This window comes from Amphiura filiformis, unplaced genomic scaffold, assembly GCF_039555335.1.
Source record: "Amphiura filiformis unplaced genomic scaffold, Afil_fr2py scaffold_188, whole genome shotgun sequence".
NCBI classification, from domain to species: domain Eukaryota; kingdom Metazoa; phylum Echinodermata; class Ophiuroidea; order Amphilepidida; family Amphiuridae; genus Amphiura; species Amphiura filiformis.
This window is the reverse complement of record NW_027305652.1, coordinates 26385-54131: the sequence shown is the minus strand read 5'-3', so window position 1 is coordinate 54131 and position 27747 is coordinate 26385. Positions and strand designations below refer to the sequence as shown.

General features: G+C 36.8%; 1 protein-coding gene across 1 annotated transcript; it reads left to right on the top strand.

The window, feature by feature from the left end:
• Positions 1-25: 25 nt before the first annotated feature.
• Positions 26-12480, top strand: LOC140145265 (fucolectin-like). Its single transcript, XM_072167029.1, has 6 exons — positions 26-132; positions 6571-6690; positions 8976-9119; positions 10086-10181; positions 10780-11010; positions 12230-12480. The coding sequence occupies exons 2-6, from the start codon at positions 6651-6653 to the stop codon at positions 12292-12294; spliced, it is 576 nt and encodes a 191-aa protein (XP_072023130.1). The 5' UTR covers positions 26-132; positions 6571-6650; the 3' UTR covers positions 12295-12480.
• Positions 12481-27747: the final 15267 nt, after the last annotated feature.

Sequence of the window (27747 nt, the reverse complement as noted above, 5' to 3'; positions counted from 1 at the left end):
AGATTTTGTTACTTTTCTTAGGATGGGAATGTGTGGATCTAAAATATGCTGATTATTGTACCGCATATAAAGACAAATGTGACACGGAACCACAAGTTAAAGCTGACTGTCCCAAAACGTGTGGAGATTGTGGTAAGAAAAGCATTTTTATCTTTCTTGCACTTATTAATAAGAAGTAGTAACTTAACGGTACGGGCAATTTTAAATCGATGTGCGAAAAGTTTTTTGATACGTTCATTGATTTCTCAAAAAGTAAAAATCTCAGTTTAACAAATAACGGTTCAAATGAAAGCCAATATTGGGGGCTAATTGTTGTATCACTATGAAAGGCCTGACACCAATTTGTTTCGGTGACCCAAGTTCATGGTCATTTCCGCCCACGCACTTTTTTACAGATGGCCTGGAATTTCATATTTCGGTTTCAGCGATTGCCCAAAAAAAGGTGGTATGTTTTTGAAAAGCGTTTCCGCTTGGAATGTAGATAGTTATTGTTACTATTACTCTTCGCGATTTGAATTTACGCACTCTTTAGCTGGCAATTTTCAATGCATTTTACACAGGCTAGAAATGTTGCTTGCATAAATACCGATATTTTTAACGGTATCGTTTTTGTTAACCAAAATACCATCCACATTAGTTCCCAAGACTTCGATGAAACCATAGATACCAAACATACTGCAGTTACTGTCCGTTTTCCTATACACAATACACAGTGCTCTTACCATTGACGCGTAACATCTACAAATAGTGTATGTTAGAAGTATGGGTATTTGCCTAGTTAACGTCGCTGTGTGAAAAAAAACCGGCCAATATTAAAAGTACTCTTCTAAAATTCTAGAAAATGTAGTTTTGTAACATGTCCTAAATTTTTAGCTAATTTAGATGTTTGGAAATATTCGCACTTTGGTGTTTTAGTGTATGTTATAGGTAATAGTACATTGCCTAGTTAACGTCACTGTGTGAAAAATAACCGGCCAATATTTAAAGTGCTCTTCTGAAATTCTAGAAAATATAGTTTTGTAACATGTCCTAAATTTTTAGCTAATTTAGGTGTTTGGAAATATTCGCACTTTGGTGTTTTAGGAAGGATATGTAAACGACAGATAACACCACAAAATATGAAGAAATTATTTCCAAACCGTGTTACGGCCCACAGCCATTATGTTTCTCATTTTCAAGAATGTGGTTAACAATATGTACAGTATAGAGGCCTTGCATGTGATGTATCATCCCGTAAATATGGCGGACTACTCAAATGCATTCAACAAAAGCATGATTGCAATCTACCGTGGCAGTTCGTCTCACACACATAACCCTGCACTACAATCAAATAGGTTGATGACAACATTTGATTGAATGGACTGCACTCCGCCATAACTACGGTGAAGGACACCGGTTCAAATCCTTTGTTTGGAGCCAATCGATAAACTCATGCAAGGCCTCTATTGTCTTTATTTCGTGAACAAAGGCCACACAGTAATTGTTACCTTGCGTTTGCTTTATAATCGTTCACCCAACTGAAACTATAATACCAGCTCATTGCTCATTGCACAGGTAAAACAGAAACTTGTATGTGTGGATTTAACCAGAGAAGATCTGATGTAACATAGTTGAGCTGTTTTCAATGAGTGTTATCTTGGTTTAATAGCTTTTAATGGGGTTTAAGTCCTGCAAAGGTCGTGGTGAATTCTACTGTAGACATGACTGCATCATGATCGGACTTCAGGTGATGAACAGATTTTAAACTAGAATCACACGAACCAGCGTAGGCCCTATCAAAATGTACTTTTTTAATATATCGCGTTGTGATAAAAATGACTGCTTTTTCCTTGTAGTTTTTTTATAACAAGGAAAAGCTTTACTTACCTCAAACTTCTCACGAAGTGTTATCTCAAAGTCCGTTGCTGGTTGGTATTATTCCGAGTATGCGATTTTCATGATTTAGGCCTACTTAGCCTACATTTAACCAAATATTTGCCCACACAATGATCGAATATATTCCAAAAATGGCGCTGCATTCGGTGTCACATTAACGGCAAGGTTATGCTAAGATGTGTGAGACTTTCTGACACTATATTCACGCTTTTTCTACTAGCTATTCAAACCTATGACAAATTTGCATGGTTTGCAATGTTCAATACCATTTTCACCCTGATGTGACAGTGACGTCACGTCAGTACTGTACGAATTTTATTAGGTGCAGCCTCACTCGCTAGAGTTCGATCAAACTTGCGCTGGTGTACATACGCACGCGCTTAAAGACGCCGCATAGATGCGCCAGCGAAACAGCCGTTTCAACGCGTTGACGTCACTGCCATATAGGGGTGAAAAATTGTATAGGTAATATATAGATGACTATAAAACCTCAAACTCGCCCCTCGATCAAGGTTGGCAGTTGAAGCAGGCCTCATTTTAGCGAACTTTGCCTGTTTAATGCGATGCGAGTGCAAGCGCCGCCCGGACTGCGAAAGTTTCTGCATACCGAATATGGGTTTAGGTTAGGCCTATATCATGGCCTCTAGGCCCTATGATTTATTTTTCGAAAAGAAAGCCTAATCCCGGAGCCTAATCAATTGAGAAGGGATTTTTTTATATTCAGTCATAGTATTTTAATTGATTACACTGAACATGAAGCTATATCTCTTCTACATGTAGTGAGTACCTCATTAGATTGTGTTTACAAGAAATAATAAGCGCTGCCTCCTCGAAATATCTTATGCCAGCAGCTTTGATGATCAAATATTATCTACAACCAGGCACCTGTGTTCAAGGCCTTTCTATTGACCTCAAAAGAAAGGATTAGAATTATCAGAATGCCGTCCTGACCTGTTTCCACACATTATTAATGAGTCGATAAGGGACAGTGCTACCGTTATATTCAGTGAATATGTATGGCCACTATACAGTTTAATGGCCTTATTGTGATCTGGCGGGCGTTTTAAAAGCACGGTCCCTGAACACAACATGACTGCGTGGGCATATTTCCGGGCAAGGAACAATAGAGACAAATTGCCTGGCAATGACGTCACATGTAATCCCAGTCTATAGTGTGATCAGAACATTATAGGCTGGTGGTCATTTATAGTACGATCATTACGAAAAGTCCAATGTGATTTTTAATGTATTTTCTAAAATTAAAAGAACCACTTTTTAGCTGAAGTTGTGAAAGGGTTAAAGACTACAATATTACGGCTTAAACTAAACAAGAATTTGTTTCTTTGGTCTTTATTCCTATAGCCACATCCCTTAAACAGTGTAAATCACGAAAGGGCAACAGAGTAATCAAGAGTAAGCCGACACATTTTGAGGTAGCAGTTGCATTTTTAATGCGAATTTTATTATATAGGGTCCACAACTTATAAGTCCCCTTTAAATATTTTTAAAAATATAAATATTTGACGAATTGTAAACTTGTAAAAAGATATGAGTAGCCTTATTTGTTTTACACAAATGGACCAAATTATAGCGTCACACGTCATTGCGTTACGTCACAATGGTTCATTATGTAAAAAAGAGACCGTTTTACACGGTTGTTTGAATTGGCTTCATTTTTAACTAAATGCACACTATAGATGGCGCTATTTATCCTAAATCATATTGCTTTTTTTGCCAGGGGTAGGTGATTAATACTGCCATTAAAACAGCTGGAATAGGTGAAACAAGCAACAAGGAAATTTTATAAACATATTATCAAACAATAAAAGGAATGATTTGTATTAAAAGTTTGAAAGAGCAATTTCCAGTAACTAAATAGCGCCACCAATTTTGAGTCCATAGAAGTCAACTCTCAAACAATACAGTAGGTCAGGTTTATTCATATGCTTGTTAAAGAAAAATTGACTGCTGTGGACTCAGGTGCAACTTTAGTAACGGCCTCTTTTCTTACACAATTAACCATGCATTGTGACTGAATGCAATGATGCGTGGCGCTGTAAATTGGTCACATGTGTAAAAATATAAGGCCAAATGTATCTTTTTACATTTTTACATTTCGTAGAATATTTTTCGACTTATTTTAATAACACTTACTTTAAAAAGGAAATGGGCGTACCAAAGAAAAGTGCCCATGATGCAGGGTATTGTAATCTTTTGACATCAAGTAAATAAAGAGGCACTTTAGTGTAGTGGAGAGATAAGATTCAATCTAGTCAACCAGATTTTCCAACATACCTTGGAGCAACCAACGTTGCGGCCAGTACCACTGACCTTCAGCTGGGTTGTGATGTTAAACACATTGACTCCCGACGCCATTTGGCGAGGTAGAGTTCTGACGGTTCTCTCCCAGGCGTGTGAGAGATTGTTTCTGAGTCCTCCACCACGGTTGAGGGACGGTTGTTTTGCTCTAACCCAAATGGCTTCTTTGACTCGTTCGTACCACCGTGACTCGTGGTCGAGGACTTTGACGGCCTCGAGGACCAATTCGTGTTTGCTGGCCTGTAAAGCAGATTCCGGGACCCGAACTAGAACGTAGCCTTTTCCTGAGTGGTTGGGATGTTTCTCCTATAGTGTCCGTTGCTGTGCCGAAATCACGGGATGCCGAACGGACGGCTTGCCGAAATCCGGGGATTTAGGCAGAGCTTGAGCGTGCCCAAATCCCGGGATTTCGGCGCAACACCGTACAGTTAAAACTCTCAGCGCACTGTATACCGGTCCACTCTTTGGGTTGGTTGTCCTTGGGGTGGACTAAGGCCTGGCAGATGGTGTTGACTGGTTTAAAGTGGGTTGTGATGTTATATTTCTTGAAAATACGCTTTTTAAAATAAGTTTTTGGGGTAGCACTTGCAGTTCTACCAGAATAATTGCTGGAGTGTTTGGCGGGTTCTTTATTGTCTTTACCACCTAAGATCAGGGCTTTATCAATGCATGAGCTTGCATGAACGTACGCATGAACGCATGAGCTTGCATGGAAGCTTGCATGAACGTACCGACTTGTCTCCCGGTCAGTTGTGTGATTTGCTCCAAATATGCCTGGATAACACTTATGATGGTCAATTACAAACAATTGAATATATGAATACAAAAGCCACCCAAGTCCATACTTTGGCGAAATTGAGTTAAGCATGGGAAAGTGTTGCTATACATAGGCCTGTCATATGTTTGAAAGAACAACTCAAATTCATCCTCTGTGTCTATTGAGCATGTGAAAAATAGCATGTATGAAAGAATCAACCCAAGTCCATGATTTGAGTCTTGTAACACATTGATTGAAATCCAGTATGTAATAAAAGTCCACTTGTAACATCTTCATTGCTGGAGAGTGACTTTTGGAAAAAAATGGGTTTAATCAAGGAAAGTGTGTGGTTTATATTACATGGCAGAATGTTTATTAATATTATACATAATTGTGTGCTTTATTTTGTATTATCTTACTATTGGTAATATCATTCCAACATTATCGTCTTTGTATTTGATTAAAAAAACACCCAAGTCCAGAATTTAAAATGAACCCCACGAAGTCCCTGAAATGCTAATCGTCATACCTAATACAGTTTAACCCACCCATTTGCACGTACAACTTACCATATTGACCAGGTAAATCTAACTGAAGGAATTAAAATGATACACAGGTTTTTTTCTCAAAATCACTTCCCATGCACTTGGGTGGGTTTGGGATTCATGTATTCATTGCATGGTTGCAGTATGGGTTCCCCAATTTCTCCTTTTCCAAACTTTATATGGAGAACTTTGAACGCGTAGCTTTGTCGACGTTTGACGGTATTGGTCCATCCATTCTCTTATTTCCATGGTCCATCCAAGTGGTATCGTTTGTATCTAAACGAACAATATCAGTTAATAGTGTTTGACAACAATTTAAAAAATAGGCTAAAAATACATTTTGACACATTTCTTTTCTGGATTTTTTCAATTTCACATGAAAAGTAGACATGTTTTCTTAGTATACATAATACAAAGTAATAATATTTGTTATGAGGAAAAGCCATTCGAAACTTTCTTTATCCTTAAACGTAGTCTAGTTGAAATCGGGCAAATTTCACTAATATTTTTGTGTCTGTTGAACCCTTCTCATATGAAACGTGTTTTATTTTTGTTTCGAAGTCCCAAGGCATGTCAGGGAGCTCAAAATAGTAACAAATTATTAATCCCGAGTAAACAGTTTGACAACCGCACCTTAAAAACATTTTTATGGAGATTAATATCCAAGGCTACAATATGATGCTTACTAAACTTTGGCTTTGGTTTTTTACCGTATCCGAAGTACGAAATCTATATTCGCTTTAACCAACATATCTGAACAATCAAAACCACACTTTTATAAAATAACTTTTATTTTGTAGCCACGAGTTAAGAGTATAATCATAGGTAATTTTAATATCCTGACACGTAAGGTAACAGAGATATGATGATGGAGGAAGAACTTTTTGAATGACCCCCGTGTATGACATTTTGTTGGTTAATCCTGCCAGCATGACATTGTGTGGATATAACGATAGATCTTGTAAATAGCGCCTCTTCTCCCGTAGTCTTCTCATGACGACCGATTTGATTTATGTTCTGAAATTCTCTTTGCAGGCTGCACGTTAACTATGATATTTTGTTATTTTCTCTTAGCATGTAAGAATAGGAGAGATTATTGTGTCGACGAAAATAAGCATTATTGTGACGATGGTGCTTTCAAAACTGCATGCCCTATGACGTGTGGAGTTTGTCCACAATCCGGGGGTCCACAAGGTAAGTAAAGCATTTTGTATCTTTCTTGAACTAATTAATATGAGGAAGTAGTTTAAACAGTAAAACACTAAAGGGCTTAGCCCGGGGGCTTCAAGTAGCGCGGAGCATATGTGATGCGATCAAGCAAAATGAGTCGGAATTCGGAAATATTAAATTTTCAGTTTCTTATAGGATAGGGAAAAGTATTTCCAAGCCGGGTTACAAAACTGCATTTTGTAGAAAACCCCATTGAAATTGAACAACCAGTTCCAAAGATATTAGCAATTAAAGAGTTTTTAAAACAACAGGACACAAAAGGAAATATTTCCTTTATTTGACTATATCTCAAAATCCATATTTCCGAGTTCCGACTGATTTTGCTTGATCGCATCACATATGAGCAACAGAGTAATTGATGGTATTAAAACCGACACATTTTGAGATTAGCAGCTGCATTTACTAATGCGAACATAATATGACAGATAATGATTTACACCACACGCTTGCTCTTGTACATGATGAATGCCGATCTGATTATCCACATAGAATTCTTTGAGCACTGAGGCTGCAGGTTAACTATAACAAATCACATATTTTTAATCTAGAGACAAGTCTACTCATAATTATATATTTTTTTTAAATTAGGTCCTTCATTATGGTCAAATTTATCACTAAAATTGGTAAGAATTAAATTTAGTATATTTCGGTCCATATTTTGACAAAATAGTAAATCAAAATATTTGTAACTTACATGTATGCTAATCATTTAGAAGTGTAATAGTAACTTGTAAAAATTGGTAATTGTTTCTAAATTTCACAAAAAGATAGCGAAAATAAAAATTAACAGCCAAGCAGGATCCTGTATAGGCCTACACCCTTAAGACCCTTTTGTTCAAGGCAAACACAAATTAAATTGGTATGGTAATAGCTTAAATATGAAGGATGTGCCAAATCGTCATTCGATATTTTTTCATTTAAAGCTCGGCAAAAGAGAAAAGAAAACGGCAGTGTTGACAATCATGATGCTCCATTTAATAATTGCATGTTGCAAAATGAGTCACATTGACCAAAACGTGACGATTTACTTTTAATATGACGATCTTATCACTTGCAATGTATACTAGCACATTCTTTACAAAACTGTCTGTTTTTGACGATTTTTAGATTGTCTGATTTAGCGAATCGCTGATCGTGCCTTCATTGAGCACGAATTGAGCACGAATTTTATATTGTGGAACACATAATAATCTTTAGCTAACATTCTTCAGAACGTTATTAAGCAATGATATAGCCAGGACTAGACAAGGGGAAACTTCTTCGCCTTAGAGCATCTCCCCCTTGACCATTTTCATCTCTTGCAAGTCACCTTGCTTTCTACGTTTGCCCCGGCCTCTCCAAAAAAAACCCTTCTACATGTACGCCACAGACGCAACGTAAAAACGAAGCTCATTTTAAGTTTATATGGAAACGGCGACGACACCTTCGCCATGCAGCGGATTTCTCTGTCCCAATGGACGGTGCATATCCGTGCTTTGGAAATGTGATGGTGATAACGATTGTGGAGACGATGCTGATGAGCAATCTTGTCCTACAGGTACGATGCACGTTTTTACATATTAAATACGTATTACATTATTGTTTAAAGGGCAGCAAAGAAAGGTAGCCGGAAGAGGTATTCGAAACGGCGACCTATGGGTAGCTCGCCCTTGTATCATGTATTGAGGTTACCACATAAAGGTGTCGTTAGTGTAGCGAATCTGACCTGTTGAAGAGAGTAATGCAAATTTCTTTAAAAGGAATAGGGCGAGCAAATGAGATGTCAAGATAGAGGTTTAGTTTTGCTCGAAAAGTCTAGCAACGAATTTGCTCACCGATAGCTTCACATTCGAAGCTAGAGACCATTGCATTCAAAATCTAGTCTTATATGTTGAAAAAAAAGAGTAAAATCGGGATATGATCCAATCATTAGGGGGTATTAAGAACAAATGACCGTACCGGGACCAGATTCAGTAGTCATGGTAGTAGGAATTACAAACAGACAAAATATCTTTGCGAATTTGATATCAAATAGGGGACGTCTATATTAAAATTCATATATGAAAAAAAAAACGCGGTCCTATTTTTTCATATTTGAGTCGGTCGAAAAAGGCAATGCAAACAAGGGCATTATTACCTTCTCCTCCCCTCCTGTACCTTTTACCCCTCCCACCGGAAAAATCCCGACTACACTACTGGTGCAGCATGCTATACCAATCCGTAGTCCTAAAAATCTGATGTTGTATAGCCTTAATTTTTTCACTATGCAGTTGCTCCACTCCAGAATGAAATTTCCCTGATCGGCAAACCTACCAGCCAAAGTTCTACACATGACGCTTCCCAGAGCATCTCTGACCACGCAGTGGATGGCAACACCAACGGATATTATTTCTCTGACTCTTGCACACATACAGGTGAATGAGAAAGTTGATTTATAAATAACTTTGTTACAAACGGATGTAAGGGGCTGACATTTTCTTCGGAAGGGGGGGGGGGGTCCGAAATTTACAAAAAGTCGGCGTCAATGATAAAATTGCGACCCCCTATTTCGGCAACAAAATTTTATGATCCCCACCACCACTGATACACCTTAGGCTAAAATCGTATTGAAATCTGTCTTTTTGAATAAAATAAACTATCTGAAAATACCCAAAGTCTTGATTTTGTTGTTAGTCTGGCAGCGCAGAAGATGTCTACTACAGGTGAAAAAGACTAATATGCAACTTGCCTGTTGTATTTTCTAAGTTTCTGTAGCCTTTTCCACTCCGTACGAAGCGACAAGGATTTATCAGTCTGAGCAACTCGGACTAACTTGGTCCTGTGGCACTTTTTCGGCCCTGGGCAATGTTAGGCCTATACGTAGTCATTATTATCTAGCACTATACATGCTATAGTTATGGTTGTCGCTACAGCACTAGGGCAGACACTTTTTTAAATTTTATATATGTATACACGAGTATAATTATTAATTCTTCAAAATGATTTGATGCAACAGACCAATATACTAATGTCTTAATGCCAGACATTCAAAGCATTTCACACTCAATCACCTGATTACATCTCTTCTTATTTTCAACATCTTATGCGCTTCGACCTGACGCTGCTGTCACATTTGAAGTGCCTCGTTCCAACAAACAAGCAGGCGATCGCGCCTTTTCAACAGTGGGGCCGCGCCTTTGGAACGAGTTGCCCACCACTGTCCGAGGTCAAGAAAATATTACCACGTTCAAGAATCTCCTTAAAACCCACCTCTTTCCCACTGATTAGCTCTTTTTTCCTTTCATGTCTTTCTCTCTTAGCGCTTTGGCTACTTTGGTAAAAGGCGCTTTATAAATCACATTGTTTATGTTTATGTTTATTTATTTGTTTTATGTGTTCAGCATTTAATAATGTAGGAAACCCTTGGTGGGCCGTTGACATGCAGCAAGATGAATGTGTTGAAAAAGTTGTCCTCTACAACAGAGCCGATTGCTGTGGTAGGTATAATCTGGTAGGCTTACAACCAATGGCGCAGCGTCATAGGGGCAAGGGGCACGTGGCCAACCCCCAAACGATTTGAAAATTTACTCCCCCAGGCTACGTAGTAGGTTTACCCGCTGTGCGTATGCCACTGAAATGTATATATATGAAACGTGACACATGATGTACGAGCTGAAAAAAACTACAAGGCTGACAGGCCATTCAAACTAACCATGACTAGACATTTAGAATTGTTTGTGGAGATTATCCAATGGCTACTTGGCGATATCGCATCCGACAACTCCCGGCAACTCCTTACCCACAAACCTAGAGAAACGATTACGCACCGATGCGCCCCCGTCGATTGCAATAAAATCAAGAAATCTTACTAGGGGCCGGTGTGCCTATAGAATTTCCCCTTCGGGGCAAAGGGCGTTACGATTCCATTGTACCATATAAAGTCATACTAGAATTTTTTCTCAGTTTGAATTTTATCCCTACTTTCCACCATTATGAACAAAATCAACGTATAGGATATAGGTTCCTGTACTAAGCACACGTTGACGGAATCTCATATCATATCCAGATTACTAATATTATTATATCCTTTTGCAGAAGAGCGACTTGAAGGGGCCATAGTACGAGTAGGATCCAACCCTGATTACGGACAGAACCCAGAATGTGAAAGCCGAGTATCAATGGATCAAATCAGTTCTGCCTCTCCCGGCGATCGTATCGAAATAGAATGCAATCTGAGTGGACAATACATTAGTGTTGAATTACCACGATGGGATCTTCTGACACTCTGTGAAGTCAAGGCAACCTCGTGCAGTGGAAACGACAAAAGTAAGTATTTTGTTCGCAATGGTTGCCCTAGCGCAGGAACTATTTGTCCACATGTTAGCACATTTGCTCGGTTTAATATTCATGAGAATGCATAGGGCAGGAGTTGTAGCAGAGGCATGCACTCTCCGTTTAGTATGTAAGAAGGCATGTCATTGGTCCTGCTGTATGATATCACAATTGCTCAGTTTTCAGTTCATCACTGTTCATTGACTATTATCTGTATTATATCAGAGAAAACCGCTCGTCAATCCCTCCCTCGATTTTGAGTAGTCTTTGACAAAGACTATAACAACTGGGTCAAAAAACAACAAAAAGAGTCATCAAAGTGTACAAGGCACGGTCTTTCCCTGGACTCTTTCTTGACCCATGTCAGTGAATTTCAACAAAGTTGCACACGATATGCACTGCATGATTTGTGTGTAGAAAAACATCAGATAATATTATGCGTAGGACTTTTATATTTTCAGTGATTTTCATTAATATTCAACGGGTTTTCATCGTTAAATGGGAAACTTGAGTGTAACTGTGTTACTTTTACCAAGCTTTGTCGGATAAATTGAAACTATCAAAAGTAACATTTGTGATGGTAGGCAGTATGTAACCAGTATATAAATAAAGAATGCAGCTGTTTATTTGGACCAGGCATTATTGTTATATTGAGCAAACAGAGGAGAACTTGATAATTTTAGCGTAATTTCTCGAAGACAAGTTTACATGGTAAAAAATGTTTGTCTTTGGGTATTGAAGAGAACATTTTCAATTCTCGTAGTTTGGTCCAGTTCTTATCGGTTTGAAAGAATTCTCATTTTAAATTTCCACTAGTAAGTGTTAATTGATTGTATCAGATGCTATTTAACTTTAGCAGCAGACTTATTCAAAATATTTAAACGCAGTCATTTGGCAGTTGTCGTGAGTTAGCCTAACCGCGGCTAACTGCTACTTATTTGCTTGACGATGCATATTTAGTGAAACACAGTTGTCATGACATACAGTTAGACTCTGCTCAGTATTTATTTGCTTGACGATGCATTATTTAGTAAAACACAGTTGTCGTGACATACAGTTAGCCTAACTGCTTTTTGTTTGCTTGACGATGCATATTTAGTAAAAAGGCAGTATTTGTTTCGTCATTAATATTTTGCATTTACTACGTTTTTACTTGTGAGGGAGTTATCCTTCTGTTCAATAATTATGCATTATGTCTTATCTGTTTTAACAGGGATGTCTGAGGAAACGCGTTTATTGAAATGGCTGAAGCGTGAGCTTGAGACTGACAGTGAGTAACATGTGATTCGACCACGTGCAAGTTAATGCTGAGATTGACTATGGACACCTTGGATTCATAACACATACAACAATTCTTTTTAAGTACAAACCTGCAGAGCCAAATACTCCCATCGTCATGCAATGTTGTACTATTGAATGCTGTGGTTAAAACTTCAGCATATGATAGTCAGATAGTACTAGGAGGGAAGGGTTCTTCGAAAATTTCGTACGGGGATGTGCCATGCAGAATTTCGGATGCTGAATTTCTCTATGCCTACTTTTGCTGGTTTTGCTGTTTTGTCACACAAAATACACCAAAAAAACACCCAAATGTGTACTACTTGGGCGATTTAGGGACACTTTTCCCCAAGTGCGCCCATTGGTCTCCACTGAAAACTCGCCCATCGATATATACCAAAACCGCTGAAAAGGTACGTGGCACGTCCCCGTATACCGTCAATAAGAGGGACCCCCATCTATACCTATAGCTATACCCATCGAACACCAAACGCACACAAAGGTTGCCAGAATATGTGAGGTTTACGTTATACCTCCACAACAACGCTTTGTTGCCACAAAACGTATCAAAATGTTGTTGAAGTAACGAAACCTTTTGTTAAAAACGTTTGCAAAAAATATAATTTAGGCTTACAATAACATTCGACAACAGCTGTAGGGACTATAGCTTTAAACCAGAAAATGAAGGCATGTATTAAAAGTCTTACTTCATAATAATATTCTTTGTTCATTCGATTCAATGTTGTTTTTCATCCTGTGATTTTTAATGAAGTTTGGCTTTTATATTATTATTATACATCATGGCACATTCTAAGCTTGTATTTAGTTCTTAGAAGTATATATTTTTTTAATTGTACAATGTATTTTGCGCTTTTCTACCAAATCCGAAATCAGTAGGGTTGATGTAACTTGGAATCGCTATATTCTATCACGCACTTACCATGCTTACCCAAAAATGCCGATATTGTTGGCACTTGCTCTCCCTGTGCATGGGGTAGCTATATGCATGTATTAACTAGTTTGGAATTTAAAGTTGTGAATTAATAATACAAACTTAAAAGCAAATTTGGACAAAAATAAGAAAGTCAAAAGTTTCTAATGGCAAATTTAGCTGCTTTTGACTGCCAAATGTAAGTTATTTTAAAATATCTAAAGCAAAAGTGAATTACAATAATGCACCATCCTTCAGTTTCATGCAAGCAACTGCAAAGCTAGTGCTGTTTTGATAGTATATTTCATTTGGGTACATTCTACCTTAAAATCACTTACTGACCTAGGCATAGGTAAGCCTAGTCAGGCTGCTGTTGCATTGAAATCACATGCATGCTAATACGTGTATAGGTTTTCTGTAGCATAATTGTATCGTAAATATTATTTATTAATGCATAAACCTCTATAGTTTCTTCTCAGTAACATGTACACATAGGCATGGAATTTATTAATTTATCTAAATGAAAGTAACGTTTAAAAAAACTAACCAACGAAACGAACATTCAACTGTCAACATAAGACTCCCTTTACAAAATTTAATTATGTTTCAACAACAAATATAATTTTGATGACTTTGACAATTTTATACAAAGAACTTGTCAACTTTTAAACTTAAAAACCCTTTTAAACCGCATTTTTTCCCAGTCTCACAAAAAAGACCCCCCCTTTTCGGTAAAAATTTCCCAATCTCACAGAAAGGCCCTTTTTGGGCCTTCTCACCAAATGACCCCCTTTGTTGTTGTCAAGCCTCTCCCCGATAATCCCTTAAGTTTTGAATTGGTGTCCGCACAGGCCAATCCTTCAACGGTGGAAGCCGGGGTTACACACCGATGATTTTTATATATTTGTTTTTATCAAACCATGGGCTCGGGTCCCTGAAGCCATGGTACGCAACTGCGATTCAAAGATTCATACTAACAAACTAACAAAAATCCAAGAATAAACATGTAACATTCATTAAAAACAATATGAAAGCAATAAGTAAAATTTGTCTTTTCGTATTATTTTATCAGTGGTTATAATGGCTGTCACATAGGGAAAGGGACTTGTGTCCTGATTGGGCCAAGTACGTGACTTTTACACGGAAAAACAGTGGCATGATCGACACGGGAATTATATAAATGAACATTATTTCTCACCAGGTTCACCGTCGTAAATAATAAAGGAGAAAAGTAGAAAAAGTGATCCCGCCTGGAAATCGAACTCAGGGTCTCAGGTTTACGAGACATGTGCCTTAACCACTTGGCCACGAGAGCTTCATGATTAGGCTGGTTGAAATTCGAACCCATAAGCGGTCACTTAAACTTATCTCCTCCCCGCAAATAGCCCATAGTAGCTAGGGCCGTAAATGCGAGAAATAAATTGCCATCCTCCTGTGAGGAAATATTACACGGAAAAACAGTGGCATAATCGACGGGAATTATATAAATAAACATTATTTTTTACCAGGTTCGCCGTCGTAAATAATAAAGGAGACAAGTAGAAAAAGTGATCCCGCCTGGGAATTTTGGGGGGAGGAGATAAGTTTAAGTGACCGCCTATGGGTTCGAATTTCAACCAGCCTAATCATGAAGCTCTCGTGGCAAGTGGTTAAGGCACAGGTCTCGTAAACCTGAGGTCCTGGGTTCGATTCGTGACTTTTAGTCACATTTTCTCCCTCTCTATCTTCTGCCACTAGTTTTGTTCTGACTCCCTTTATGCCCAGTCCAGTAAAATTGGCTCCTAAAGCTAGAAAGGTAAAAAAAAAAGCCAAATTGATTTTGTCACAATGCATTTTGCGAAATACAAGAAAATGTTTCTTGAACTGGGCTCAAATTTAATTGTAAAATTGGTCAAATTTTGTTTAAAACCACACATCAATATTCCTCTGTCATTACGATTCAGTAAAAGTATAGAGTTTGAACTAGTTGATGCACACGTTCTCTAGCTATAAGCAAAAAGTTATATTTGATATTTGAAATTTTGCTAATAACTCGCGGACTATACTACGTCACAGATGACTCAAACTATACTTTATCGGAATCCTTATATGGTCAGGGCAATACTTTGGAGGGATTTGACTTTTCTGGTAATTTGTTTTAAAGATATTTAGCCTGATCAGATGCAGGGACCTACTCCCCATTCCAGAAAAATACAGCACTATTTTTTGGAATTATTATTATAAGATCGTACATTATGGCTTCAAGCGTTTATTGCAACCACCCACCAAAAACAAACCACACACAGCTTACTCGTACTTAATCCATAAAATATCGAGCCAGCCTTAGTTCATGCTTGGCCCAGTCCGCTAAAAGAGTGAAAACTTGCTCTTCAAAAGAGTGAGAAGAAGAAACAATCACTCCAAGATAGTAAAAATCACTCCTAAACCACTCTAAAGAGAGTGGAAACCATACTGAGCACTCTTTCACGGTATGAGTGGTTTTAACTTTTTATGAGTGATTTTCATTAATCTGCAGTGATTTTTACTCTTCGCATTCTTTTAGAGAGTGAGTTTTCAAAGCTCTTTTACATTAACCCTAGAACTACGAGGGGGGGGAGGGGTGTACCAACCCTAAAGTTTTTCATCTGTCATAAAAAAGCGCTCATTTTAGTGATAAAAGTTTTTACCCCACACCTTACCCGGGGGTAGGACCGACCAACAAAGGTGTCCATAGGGGCGGTGGGGGTTGTGTATCCCACCATTTGTTTCTACAGTAAAATCTATTTAATTTCCCTGTTATAAAATTATTTTAAGAGCTATTGACTTTTTATATTATTTGTTTGTTAGTTTAAAATAGTCGTTTCCTTTTATATTTAAGAGAAAATTCGGTTTTAGCCAGAAATGTACATAGCCAGAATTTCCCGATTTTGCAAGGGGGCACTCACATTAGCTATTAGGACGTCATAACGATATTTTGTGCGGAATGTTTGCACTTCTTTTGGTACCACTGGATAGAAAATACCCATAGCTATACATTAGTACGACATATAACGGTATATGACGATTCCCCCCTCGGAATATGGCTCAGTAGTTCTAGGGTTAAGAGAGGAAGAAATCGTCCTACTTGGTCCACAGTCCTTTAGAATCAGTTAGAGGCGATGTCTTCGGAAATACATGAGTTGGAACTTCCAATTTCAATATGGTACTGAGAAAAATATGGTCTTTCATGTGAAATCAATGCGGACAGGTACACAGCGTCATCATCCCTATAGGTAACATTCGGTTACCGAAATTTACCTACGAATACTTCCTTTTATTGTTGACATCTCAGAAATATCTAAACGCAGGCTATTGAAACTTGGTAGAAATAAAGAGGTACCCTGCACCTATTGCTTAGCTATTGTTTACTATTCTCTCAGTTTGTGGAAATGACACAGCTTTTAACATGTATTCGGAGGTAATGCATAGTTTTTACCAAACCTACCTTTGTGCCATTTAGAATTTCTGGCAGCTAAACACAATAATAAAGATGTCCGAATGCAATGCATTTTAGTATTGGACATATCAAAGCTTGTATCAATTGCGCAATTATTAGTGATTTCCATTTTATATATATATATGTAACAAAATACCACTCAAAAAATTATCACAAAACGTTCATAATTATGTACAAATATGTGAAAAATCGAACGGGCAATCTTTGAATACACACCTTTCAGGAAATCAATTCAGATTCAATCCGATGACTTCTTTTCATGATGTTTTTAAAAATACTTTAAGAAATATTTTGAAAAAATGGGTAAAAATAGCATGTTTTGGGGTCTCTGTGTCTAAGTTTTTCACAGAAGGGGTCTTATTATAATTATATGGCGCGAAGCGTATAACCAAGGCGAATAAACACAATACAAAAACGAAGATATGGATTTTTTGCCCAAAACACCCAAAAAAATTAGGTCTTTTTGGGAAAAAATCCATATCTTCAATATGAAAGGTCAAAATTTTCAATTGATCGTCGGCTTTTCCTCCCAGCTACATACACTTTAAGACTATATCATTAAATTTATAAAATTTACTTCGAGGACTGTTATATCTCCAAAATGTGAAAAATATCAAATTTTAATAATTTGTCATAAAATTTATATTATATCGTGAATTTCATAAAATGAAAATTATTTGATATCAGAAAGACATTCTTCGTATTCAGAATGCAATTCGATAGGTCTGAGGTGCTCTCATGTCCCACAAAAATACTGTCGAAACGCCATAAACGCTCATTCTAGATCTAAACTGTTGCGATTTGGTCATTCACAGCATCTTGCGAATGGTAGTGAGCTTTGGCAAAAACTGCATTGCTCATTTCATAGCGAACGTGTAAAAGAATTCAAATACCACAGATATATTTGGTAGGTCCTGTGGTTCTTGAGTTATGTTGTAAAGAGGGCTGAAACAACAACACTTTTGTAAAACGAACATAACTCATTAACAACAATAAATTAAGCAAGTTTTCAAGGTATAGGATTTGTAGAATGATGTTTCGCAAAACATCAAGGTGTTATTTTTCAATAATATATGGATCTAGATAATGAAAATTGATTTTTTTACTTGCTTCGACCAACAATACCTCGTCTACCCTTAAATAATATTATATATATAGGCCTATAACTATCGTAAGAATATTAATTGCATGCGACGTATCATCCCGTAAATATGGCGGACTACTCAAATGCATTCAACAAAAGCATGATTGCAATCTACCGTGACAGTTCGTCTCACACATAATCCTGCACTACGATCAAATAGGTTGATGACAACATTTGATTGAATGGACTGCACTCCGCCATAACTACGGTGAAGGACACCGGTTGAAAACCTTTGTTTGGAGCCAATCAATAATTTCATGCAGGGCCTCTATAGCTAGTTTCAAAATAATATGATAAGGAGATTAACGCTGGGTCCCGACATAATCCATGTTGAGTGGTATCGCGAGTTCATTCATGTTTACTCAAACGAAGCTCTTAAGGTAGAGTCTTTTGTCTTGAAGTGGGACTAATAACCACTTGACTAAACAAAGAGAGACATTTGGATGTAGTCGGTTACAAGCTCTTACACATGCCCTTCTTTTGAACGCACATTGATACACATGTCCCGAGTTTAAGCGACAAGACGCTGTTGTTGCAGTAACCGATCATGCGTTCGCGTTGGAGTAAATTTGAGCAAGAAATCCAAATGAATATAACTTGAGTTTGCTGGGAGCAATTGCAACAATTTGTTTATCATTTAAAGTTGTAGAATTTGCTCTTTCTGATGATGTTTTCATTTTTATCAGATTCCTTACAGATCTCTAGTTACAGCCCTCAAACATGAGTTTACTTCTTGTTGACTCAGCCTGTATGTTGCACAATAGATCATGTACTAATATTGTTCTTTTATAACTTCTTTCTAGACCCGGGAAACGTTAAAAAATTGGATATTTCTTATAAGAAAATGACAAATCTAAAAGTTTGGGATGTAAAAAACACGTTTTCAGTGCTTCCAAATAGAGATTCAGTTTTCAGTGTTTCTAGATGATCTGAGAAACTGCACTGAAATGTTGGTGCAGTGTACAGCCTGTCTCAAAAAAAAATGTGCAAGTGGAAGGCGCCATCTTTGGCAATTAGAAAATACAGTTGTGATATGATGCTTTCATCAACGTCACGGGAACCGTCGTAACTTTTAAACACGGTTTGTTTCATTCATTTTGGTTTTGGCAATCCAGAGATCTGCTTCACTAAACACAAATGTATGAAAACCCTTTTGTGCCACTTTTTAGGAAGTTGAATACAATGTTATAACATACCACTCAATAGGGTTAAGCCGATTACGCTATTCAACGCGACTCATCACTTGAATGGATTTAATCAGTGCAGTTTATGATCGTTATGCGACAATATCGATCATCTATTTTAAAATTTAATTTAAACAGACCCCCAGGTGACCCGTACCGGAAATGTATGGTATTAGTGCCCTTTTGCATCGGTCACATGATCTTCGATTGCGTCATTGTGTTTCTGAGTTCAAGTTGATTTTCTAGCGAAAACCTGATCGAATTCCCTCATTTCCTTCCAAAATTTATGTATTTTTTTGATCATGATTAGTAATACTGGCGGGTGTCTGCGGGACTTTTAAACCAGTGGAAATGATTTGGAAAGGTTATTAAGACTGGCAATGTTGTTTCTATGATCCGCCAAGCTTGGCCATAAGAAATAGTGGCGTTATAAAATTACCGGAAGTAAATTGTTTTCCTTTGTTTATGGTCACGGCCACAATGCTTTGTTGGTAAAAATGACGTCATTCTGCTTAGAAGTCGCGATAACGGTGGTTCATAACCGGCCAAGCTCAATAGATAAGAAGCTTAGCAAATCGATAGTGCACCATTCATACCTGATTGCTCAGTATCGACTCATAACGATCATAGTACAAAGGGAACTGGGCTCGTGAATTCTCCTTCTATTAATACCTACCATGGTTATACCTGTACAGTACAGTTAATAAAAGAACATTCATTTGTAGGATTAGAAATGATTATGTAACAATAATATTGCTCAGTATAATTGCATTGAAAACGAGAGCAGCAAGATGCATAGCTACAGGTGATGGCACGCAGAAGGAATGGGGCTCTGAGTGACCCATGTAAAACGAACAATAATTGTTAAAGACCAAACTGTAAAATGTACTAAATTGATGATGTCAAGCAATGTCGGATCAGGGATTCAGCTGCTGCACACTCGGAAATGTGCTTATGATTTGATGAAATTTCAATGAATTTTAAATCTTTAGTGTAAAATTTCAAACCTATAATTATGATATGCAATGTTTCTTTGACATGATTTTAATTTTACAACAGAGTGTTCAATATTTGTTTGTCTTTTATCATGTCTTGAGTGACAAAGAGAACAGTATTTACCATGATAAAATCATTGACATAGTACATGTATTTAATTTTACAGCAGAATGTGAAATATGTATATGTGACGTGTCATGTCAAAAGGACACACTTTTGGACAGGTTATCAATTTTGAGGATTTTACATATCTTAAATATAGAGATATTTTGCTCCACAACGCCGTTTTCCACAATGAAATTAAACATTCCCAAGCGAAGATATTGAGTTCGTAAGTTATGGTATTATAAGATTAGAAATTGAGATATCGGCCTTTAAAAATATTATTGATAATGTTGAGAGTAGGAATTAATTTTGAAAAATATCACAAAAAATAAAAGATGGCAGTTATATTCCGGTCTGAAACTATCAGACAATATTTTTAACATTAATAACATCACAAATTCGCAACAAACCCAAATTGTGAAAAAATCGCCCGGGCAGATTTTTGGCTATTTCTCCATTTACGATCCTGCCCAAAAGTGTCTCCTTTTGACATGACACGTCACATATTATCTTTTAATCTGTTTTAAGTGGAAAAAGTGAATCATTATACCTGTATCATGATAAAACAGCAAAAACAGTAAAAGCATTCTTTTGATTTCACGAAAGAAATCTTGATAAACTTTATGCTATCATTGATTTACATATACAGACCTATAGTAAAAGTGGCACAATTGTGATTTTACCCTTTCGTTGTTAAATAAACATATCTCGAGATTAAAGCAAATTGAACAGAACAAACGGCATTCGAGAGATACGCCCTTGACGTTGATGTAAGCATCATGCCACAACAGTATTTTCTAATTGCCAAAGAGGGCGCTTTTTACTTGCACAATTTTTTTGAGACATGCTGTATATAGTATAGTCAGAGTTCTAAGGTCATCTTGATTGAATAATTCGTCTCAAAGCCCTACATGCGCAAGTAAAACACGTTGAGCTTAAAAATGCAGTATTTTAAGTCTGTCAGAAATGCACATGTCAAATATAGTAGGAAATCTGTGTTTAGTGTGTGTGTTTTACACAAACATCTCAAAAAAAGTAACTAACCCCCCTTAAATAATGGACACTATTCAAAAGGGGCTATTGTATTACAAATCTGTAAAATGCGGTGGAAGCAGAATTACTTTCTGCGCATTTTGACACCTCATTTGATACGATATCCCAGAAAACAATAAAACACCGGTCAATTTAATGTACTGAGGTCCAGATTTGAAAGTAGCACTTGCATACACATTTTTACAATACAAAAACACTTAGATATCATTACACAGATTTTCTTCCATTACAATGAATACAAAATCAATACAATTTATTGCAACCTTCAAAACTTGGGTTACATTGTTTTAAATATTTGCCGTGACGTAAATATTTAGTCAATTGCTACAAATGAGGTGTCAAAATGTGCAGAAATAAATTTTTCAGATTTGTAATACAATCACCCGTTTTTGAATAATGGTCATTATTTAAGGGGGTTTAGTTACTTTTTTTGAGATGTTTACATACAAGTACTTCACATATACTTTTGGTACTTGAAAAAAATATAAGGAAAAAAAAACTATTCCCGACCGAGTGATCTATGGACAAGCAAACAATTGTTTTGGCCTAACATAAGTGCATGAGCTTACAATTAAAATACCAACGCGAAGTCGTAAAAATTGAACAGATTTAATGAATTCTTGAGATCCTGAGTTGTCTGAACTATTTCTTCATTTTTATATCTTTACAACTTCATGTCATTAACCGTGTGATTCATTTTAATCTTATTCACGAATCTTGAAGACGTTCATGTGAAAGGTAATTATGAAGACACAAAATATGTCAGACACTAGGATCCACTACATGCTCATCTATCCGGGTACAGTTCTTTAACCCCAATACATTTGTACATTCATTGAATGACCTTTGAAAATTTGTGTACAAAAACTCATACTCTGCAACTAGAGGTCATATTTTGCACTATGACTGTTTTATTGAGGTTATTGAACTATGCCACTTGAATGAGGCCATTGTGGTCCATAGTCAGAAAATCTCATCCGATTTCCTTGCCTCGTTGACTTCATTCACCAAATCAGTTTTAATATAATAGCTTTTAATAGCATAAATCCAAGGATTTTTGTGTGGAGGAGATGAACTTATCAAGTCTTTGCCATTCTAAATATGTATACTTTTATATACTTTAGACCAACAATTTAGCAGTTATGAGGCCCAAAAGTTTCCATAATTCCAGGGTTCAGACCAACCTTAATTTGCCAGTTCTTTTGTTCGTTTTGTTTTAAATTAAAAGCACGCATACATTTGCCATTCATCATGTTCATCACTCTCAAACTACATGTCTTGTCCGTGGATTTTTTATTTTTCCAGTTTCTCAATGTCAAAACTGGACCTTCGTCTATTATTAAATGCTTATAACTTTGTTTCAATGGGCTGTCATAATGTGACCGGTTAGATAGTACATCTATTAAACAAATAAATTTACCCAAATATGGTTTAGTTTTAATAAAAAAATCCCTTTAAAAAGGGATGTGCTGGGACATGGTTGTTCACAATGAGTAACTTCATATTTCTTTTTTGACAGAAAAATTCAAAATAATTTGAAGTGCAAAGATTCGGTTGATTCAAACCTCAAAATCAGGCACTTTTCCCCGATACTGATGACTCAGTTGGATTCCTTACATCAGTTCCATTCCAATTCTTATATACTTTTATGCTCTTTGCGTTGTTACTCCTCCTCAGGTTTAAGTTCACCAGCTTAAAACCCAATACGAACGATTTTAAAATTTGACCCCTAGATGACCTATGACCTCAAAACATTTTCACTCACCTGATGCTTTCCTTTTATATAGAGATTATTATCACCAGGTAATGTTTGACATTGAAATTTACTTTTACAAAGGAGAGCAGTTTCCGCATTTACATCGCGTATTCAACATTGACCACAATTGACCCCTAGATGCCCTTTGACCTCTAATATCTCAACTCACGTGTTGTCCCCTTACTCAAATATTATTATCACCAGGTTTGGATGGCACTATGAGTTGGAAGCAGACACTGATAGGGTACAAACACGTACCGTGCACATACAGGCAAAATAAGATCTAATAAAATAAATAAAAATAAAATACATCCCATATGCAACGGAGTGCCAAGTGCATGGTCTTGTGGCCTAAAAAACAACCGACGTTCACATCTTATAGTATAGAATAATACATAGCACTTTTTGTTTTTGAGGATTTAAGCATACAAAGTGAAAGTAACAAGCAAAATTTCAAGTAACAAGAGAAATATTATAAAGCCAAGAAGTGAATGTTTACTGATAATACTCGTAATAACAAAATGCAATCATTACGTATGCCATATACTTCATTCTAGTTGTGACATTTGTGTCATAAAAATAGACCCAAATATTTGAAGGTGATGTGTGCATCAATAGCTTTTGATCACCATGGTTACCAGGAAATGTTTACAGGTCTATCTTATTTCCAATATTCAGTGATCTTGTTTATTTATTAACACAGGTCTTCGATGTGAGAGATGCAACTTTTACCATGTTTACTGCATGTGTCATGGTTAAACATGTTACATGTAATTGAAAGTTATCCAACACATATTTAATAACAGAACATGAACAGATTAAGGAACATGTGTAAATTGAATATGTCATCATTGCTCAGCTATCACCAGAGATATTGGATCAAAGACCATACAACACAGATGCTGAACTCCAACAAAGCATGTATGGTACCCGGTGTGTCTGCCTCGGGGGGGGGGCACTCAACTTTGGAAGTGACGGTATGTGCCTGTCAATAGGCCCCCTCTTTTGAAGTCGACTATACCCGATGACCCCCTTTTAAAACCCATACCCGATGACCCCCCTTTTTATAGTTGCGGCTACCCAATGACCCCCTTTTTTCTAGAATAGCATGATCAAATTGCAACAAAAAAATGCTGAAACTGTCAAATTTTGCTCCATTTTTTCAAAATGCCGAAATTTTAAAAATTTTGCTCCATTTTTTCAAAATTTTCTACCCGATGACCCTTTAAAAAAAATCTTATACTCGATGACCCCCTTTTTTCAAAATATTGTACCCAATGACCCCCTTTTTTTTTTTTTTTTTACCCAACGACCCCCCTTTTTTAAATAACGCTTTGTCCCCGATAGGCCCCTACTTTGCGACTCCGGTAGGCACATACCCGTCACTTCCAAAGTTGAGTACCCCCCGGGTGTCTGCCCACAGCTCCCGTAGCCTGCCAAGATCAGTGTGCTAGTGAAGAGAACCAGCTAAACTAAATTCCTAGTCTCGATACAGAAATATTATTTTCCTCAAACATACTTTATCTTAACGTGCAAAATCAACACAACATTTCTGAAATCTGCACAGGCCAATCATGCCAATTTTAGTATTTCTGTTTGTCATAAACATTTTCATCATATTTTTGCAATAGTTTCCATTTTCTTCATGAATTGCTAATAGAAACAACAGAAAACAAAAAATGAAGCAACCCAGCACAAAAATAGGATTTTTTTTTATGTGTAAGGATACCCTTTGGCGCAGTATATACATGAATTTTTATTTTCATTGCACGGGGATGTGTCACGGAGACTTTCGGAAGCTGACTTTCTCTATACCTACCTTTTTGCTGTTTTTAACAAAAAACACCCAAAATCACCCAAATTTGGCCTAATTGGGCGATTTTAAGGGTACTTTTGCCAAAATACGCCCAAGTGGGCGCATTAGTCTTCACTGAAAACCCCGGCACCTACTGATAATACAAGAATCGCTGAAAAGTACCCTAACACCGTGGCACGTCCCCGTATACCTCAACCAGGGAGATACCCCCGGAATCCAGCAAAAATGTTAAAATTGCATTTCGATATGAGTCACTTGATATGATTCGCTTCATTAAATCAGATAAGATGAGAAGAGACGAGATGACTCGCCCAACACTTGAAAGTGCAGACGTGGGGGTGGGCAATACTAGTAATCGGGATAATCAGCTTAATTCAAATCTGCAAGCCATCTCCTCTCACCTCGTCTTAGGTTAGATATTAAACAAATGATGTTTTGAAATTTGACAGTGGTGTTTAAGTTTTAAACATGTTTACAAATTGAGGCCAATAAGTGTTCAATCTCTACACACTGTTATGTTGTTGCAGTGTATGATAAAAATTATTCTTTCATCTTAATTTCATTCAAATATAAAATATAACATCACAACAACAAACACATACAATGAATGATGAGGTTCTCAGAAGGCCTGTATTTAGAACCCCCTAGCCTAACCTAAATTAAGTTTGAAAACAACAACAACATATTATACTACAACTTGAAGTCAACATACAGCGCACTCCACTCATACCCTGTCAAAAACCAAAAAGCCTGTGTATTTTAAATCTCCCACCACATTTCATATAGGCCTAGTACAAGAAAGCCATTGAACAGTGAAGCGGTTCGTTCGAGCATATCGAAAGACCAATCCCTCGCCTTTGTTGATAAACATTGATGTCAAGTGGTCTATTCGCTGTCGTAGTGCACGTTAGTAACCATTGGTTACTGCTCCAAGCCTGGGCTCATACACCTGTTCCGAATTTTGATATGCCATAGGCTTTGTGTTGTGATCATTTCGATCAGTGGTTCGTAACAAAGAAAGCGTGATCCAGTTGGCCTAGCAACGGTCATATATTGTAACGTGCACTACGACAGCGAATAGATTTCAATCATTGCAGAAAATCTCATCATCCGATTATAATTGTCAGACATTCCAAAGATTTCAGTCAGGTTTTTTTTCCTTTCCGGGTTATTGTCTAAATTCTTTTGTCCATCAAATAATATAAGTATCCACTAGATTTACACATCAGGGATAAATTTGAATGTTAAGGCGAGTCAGAGACTTCAAGTCATATTTTTCCAGTTTTGACTATTTTGCTTTAATAGGCCAACAGTATGATTAATATAAATATATAGACCTATAGGAATACCATTGAAGAAGAAGATACTAACCTTTTGGGTCGTTCCAGAAAGATTACAAACTAATAATCGCATCTGCACATTAAAAATACTTAACGCTCTTGAAAAGTTATAAGTTCATAATATGATAAAGTTTAATCAGTACCTTTTGCAAAATAATTGGACCAACAGGACCATGTTTCAAAAAAGTAGTCCGAGGTGGGGATGTTTAAACATCCTGCTTTGTTTATACGTTGTCGATCAGTGTTTGTTTGTTTGTTCGTTTGTTTTGTGTTGGTTGTTTTTTTAGTAGATTGTACTTAACACGTTATTGACTTGATCGAGTGTAGATTTCATGATGAATGAGATTCTCCCGTTCGCTTTGATGGTATTCATATTTTCTTTTTAAATATTTGTATGTTTTATACATGCATGTATAGAATAATTATATAAAAAGACGTATCGGTGTGCTATTGGAGTATTTATTTAAAAATAAGTGCGAAAGAAATGCGATAGAGAAAATTCATCAAAGCTGAGATACGTTTTATGAATAGGATACAATTCATCTACACTCAAATATTGACACAAATAAAGGTGACACACAAGAGGAACAGTATGGGTGCTATAAAGGAGATCCCAAGGCTTGGTATAAGCAGAGAAGATGTAATAAAGAGGAGGGTCAACGGAATTATATCCTTGAGATAATCTCGTAGGTAATCCTGTCGCATCTATTCATAGTCCTTTATTCTCAAGTAGTTAGACATCCACTTGAAATATCCTATGATGTTATGTGTGTGACCGCCCATGGTTGACCAATTTTCACTTCAGAATTGAAAATATTTCCCATGTTTCTATAAAGAATTTGTTAAAAAGTATGAAACGTGTGTTTAAGGACCTGCTGCTTGGATGGGATACCACATGTGGGTAATACAAGAAAGAAATCGAGTGCTGTAAAATTTCCCCCCAAATCCACCGTTTTTGTAAATATATAAATTTCTAAAGAAGAAATTTTTAGGATTTTTAGAGAGGTGATGATTGTTGATCATTTCTATTTTATTATTTTATATATTTTCCTGTCATTTCCTGCCAACCTAATAAAGATATTCTGATAATTGATAACATTCTTTATCTTAAATAATAGAGTCTGAAAGTGGCAACAAGTAGCAAAAATTATAATTTGCCATAGAACTTCAGTCATATTTTATCTGAAATCTCACAAGATGACAGGGTCTGCATGCATGCTGTGTATAGCATGATGACATGCACACACTGACCTATCCCTAAAAGCAGTTAGCTGCAACTTGTGTATCACACCCATCCTGGGTTCAAACCCTATTGTGGTATTCTATTGTTAAGCAGTTAAATAGGGTGATTCATCATTTACTTTGAGTGTAACGGTCTCACACATATTTTGTTTGAGGATAGCTTGATCAACCTCCTCTTTATTACATCTTCTCTGGTATAAGGAATGCTATTTCCGCCCATGTTCACGATTTTTCTTGGGAGTTGGAACAAACCCAATACGTTAGTTTTTATATTATATATTTGGCCTTAACTCAAGATTCGCAAGAAATATACAAACATAAGTGCGATTATTGGCTTCTGTGATTCATCAGATCAATGTATTCGTATTAAACTGTAGATCTTATAGCTCAAGTGGCGAACCTGGACAAATA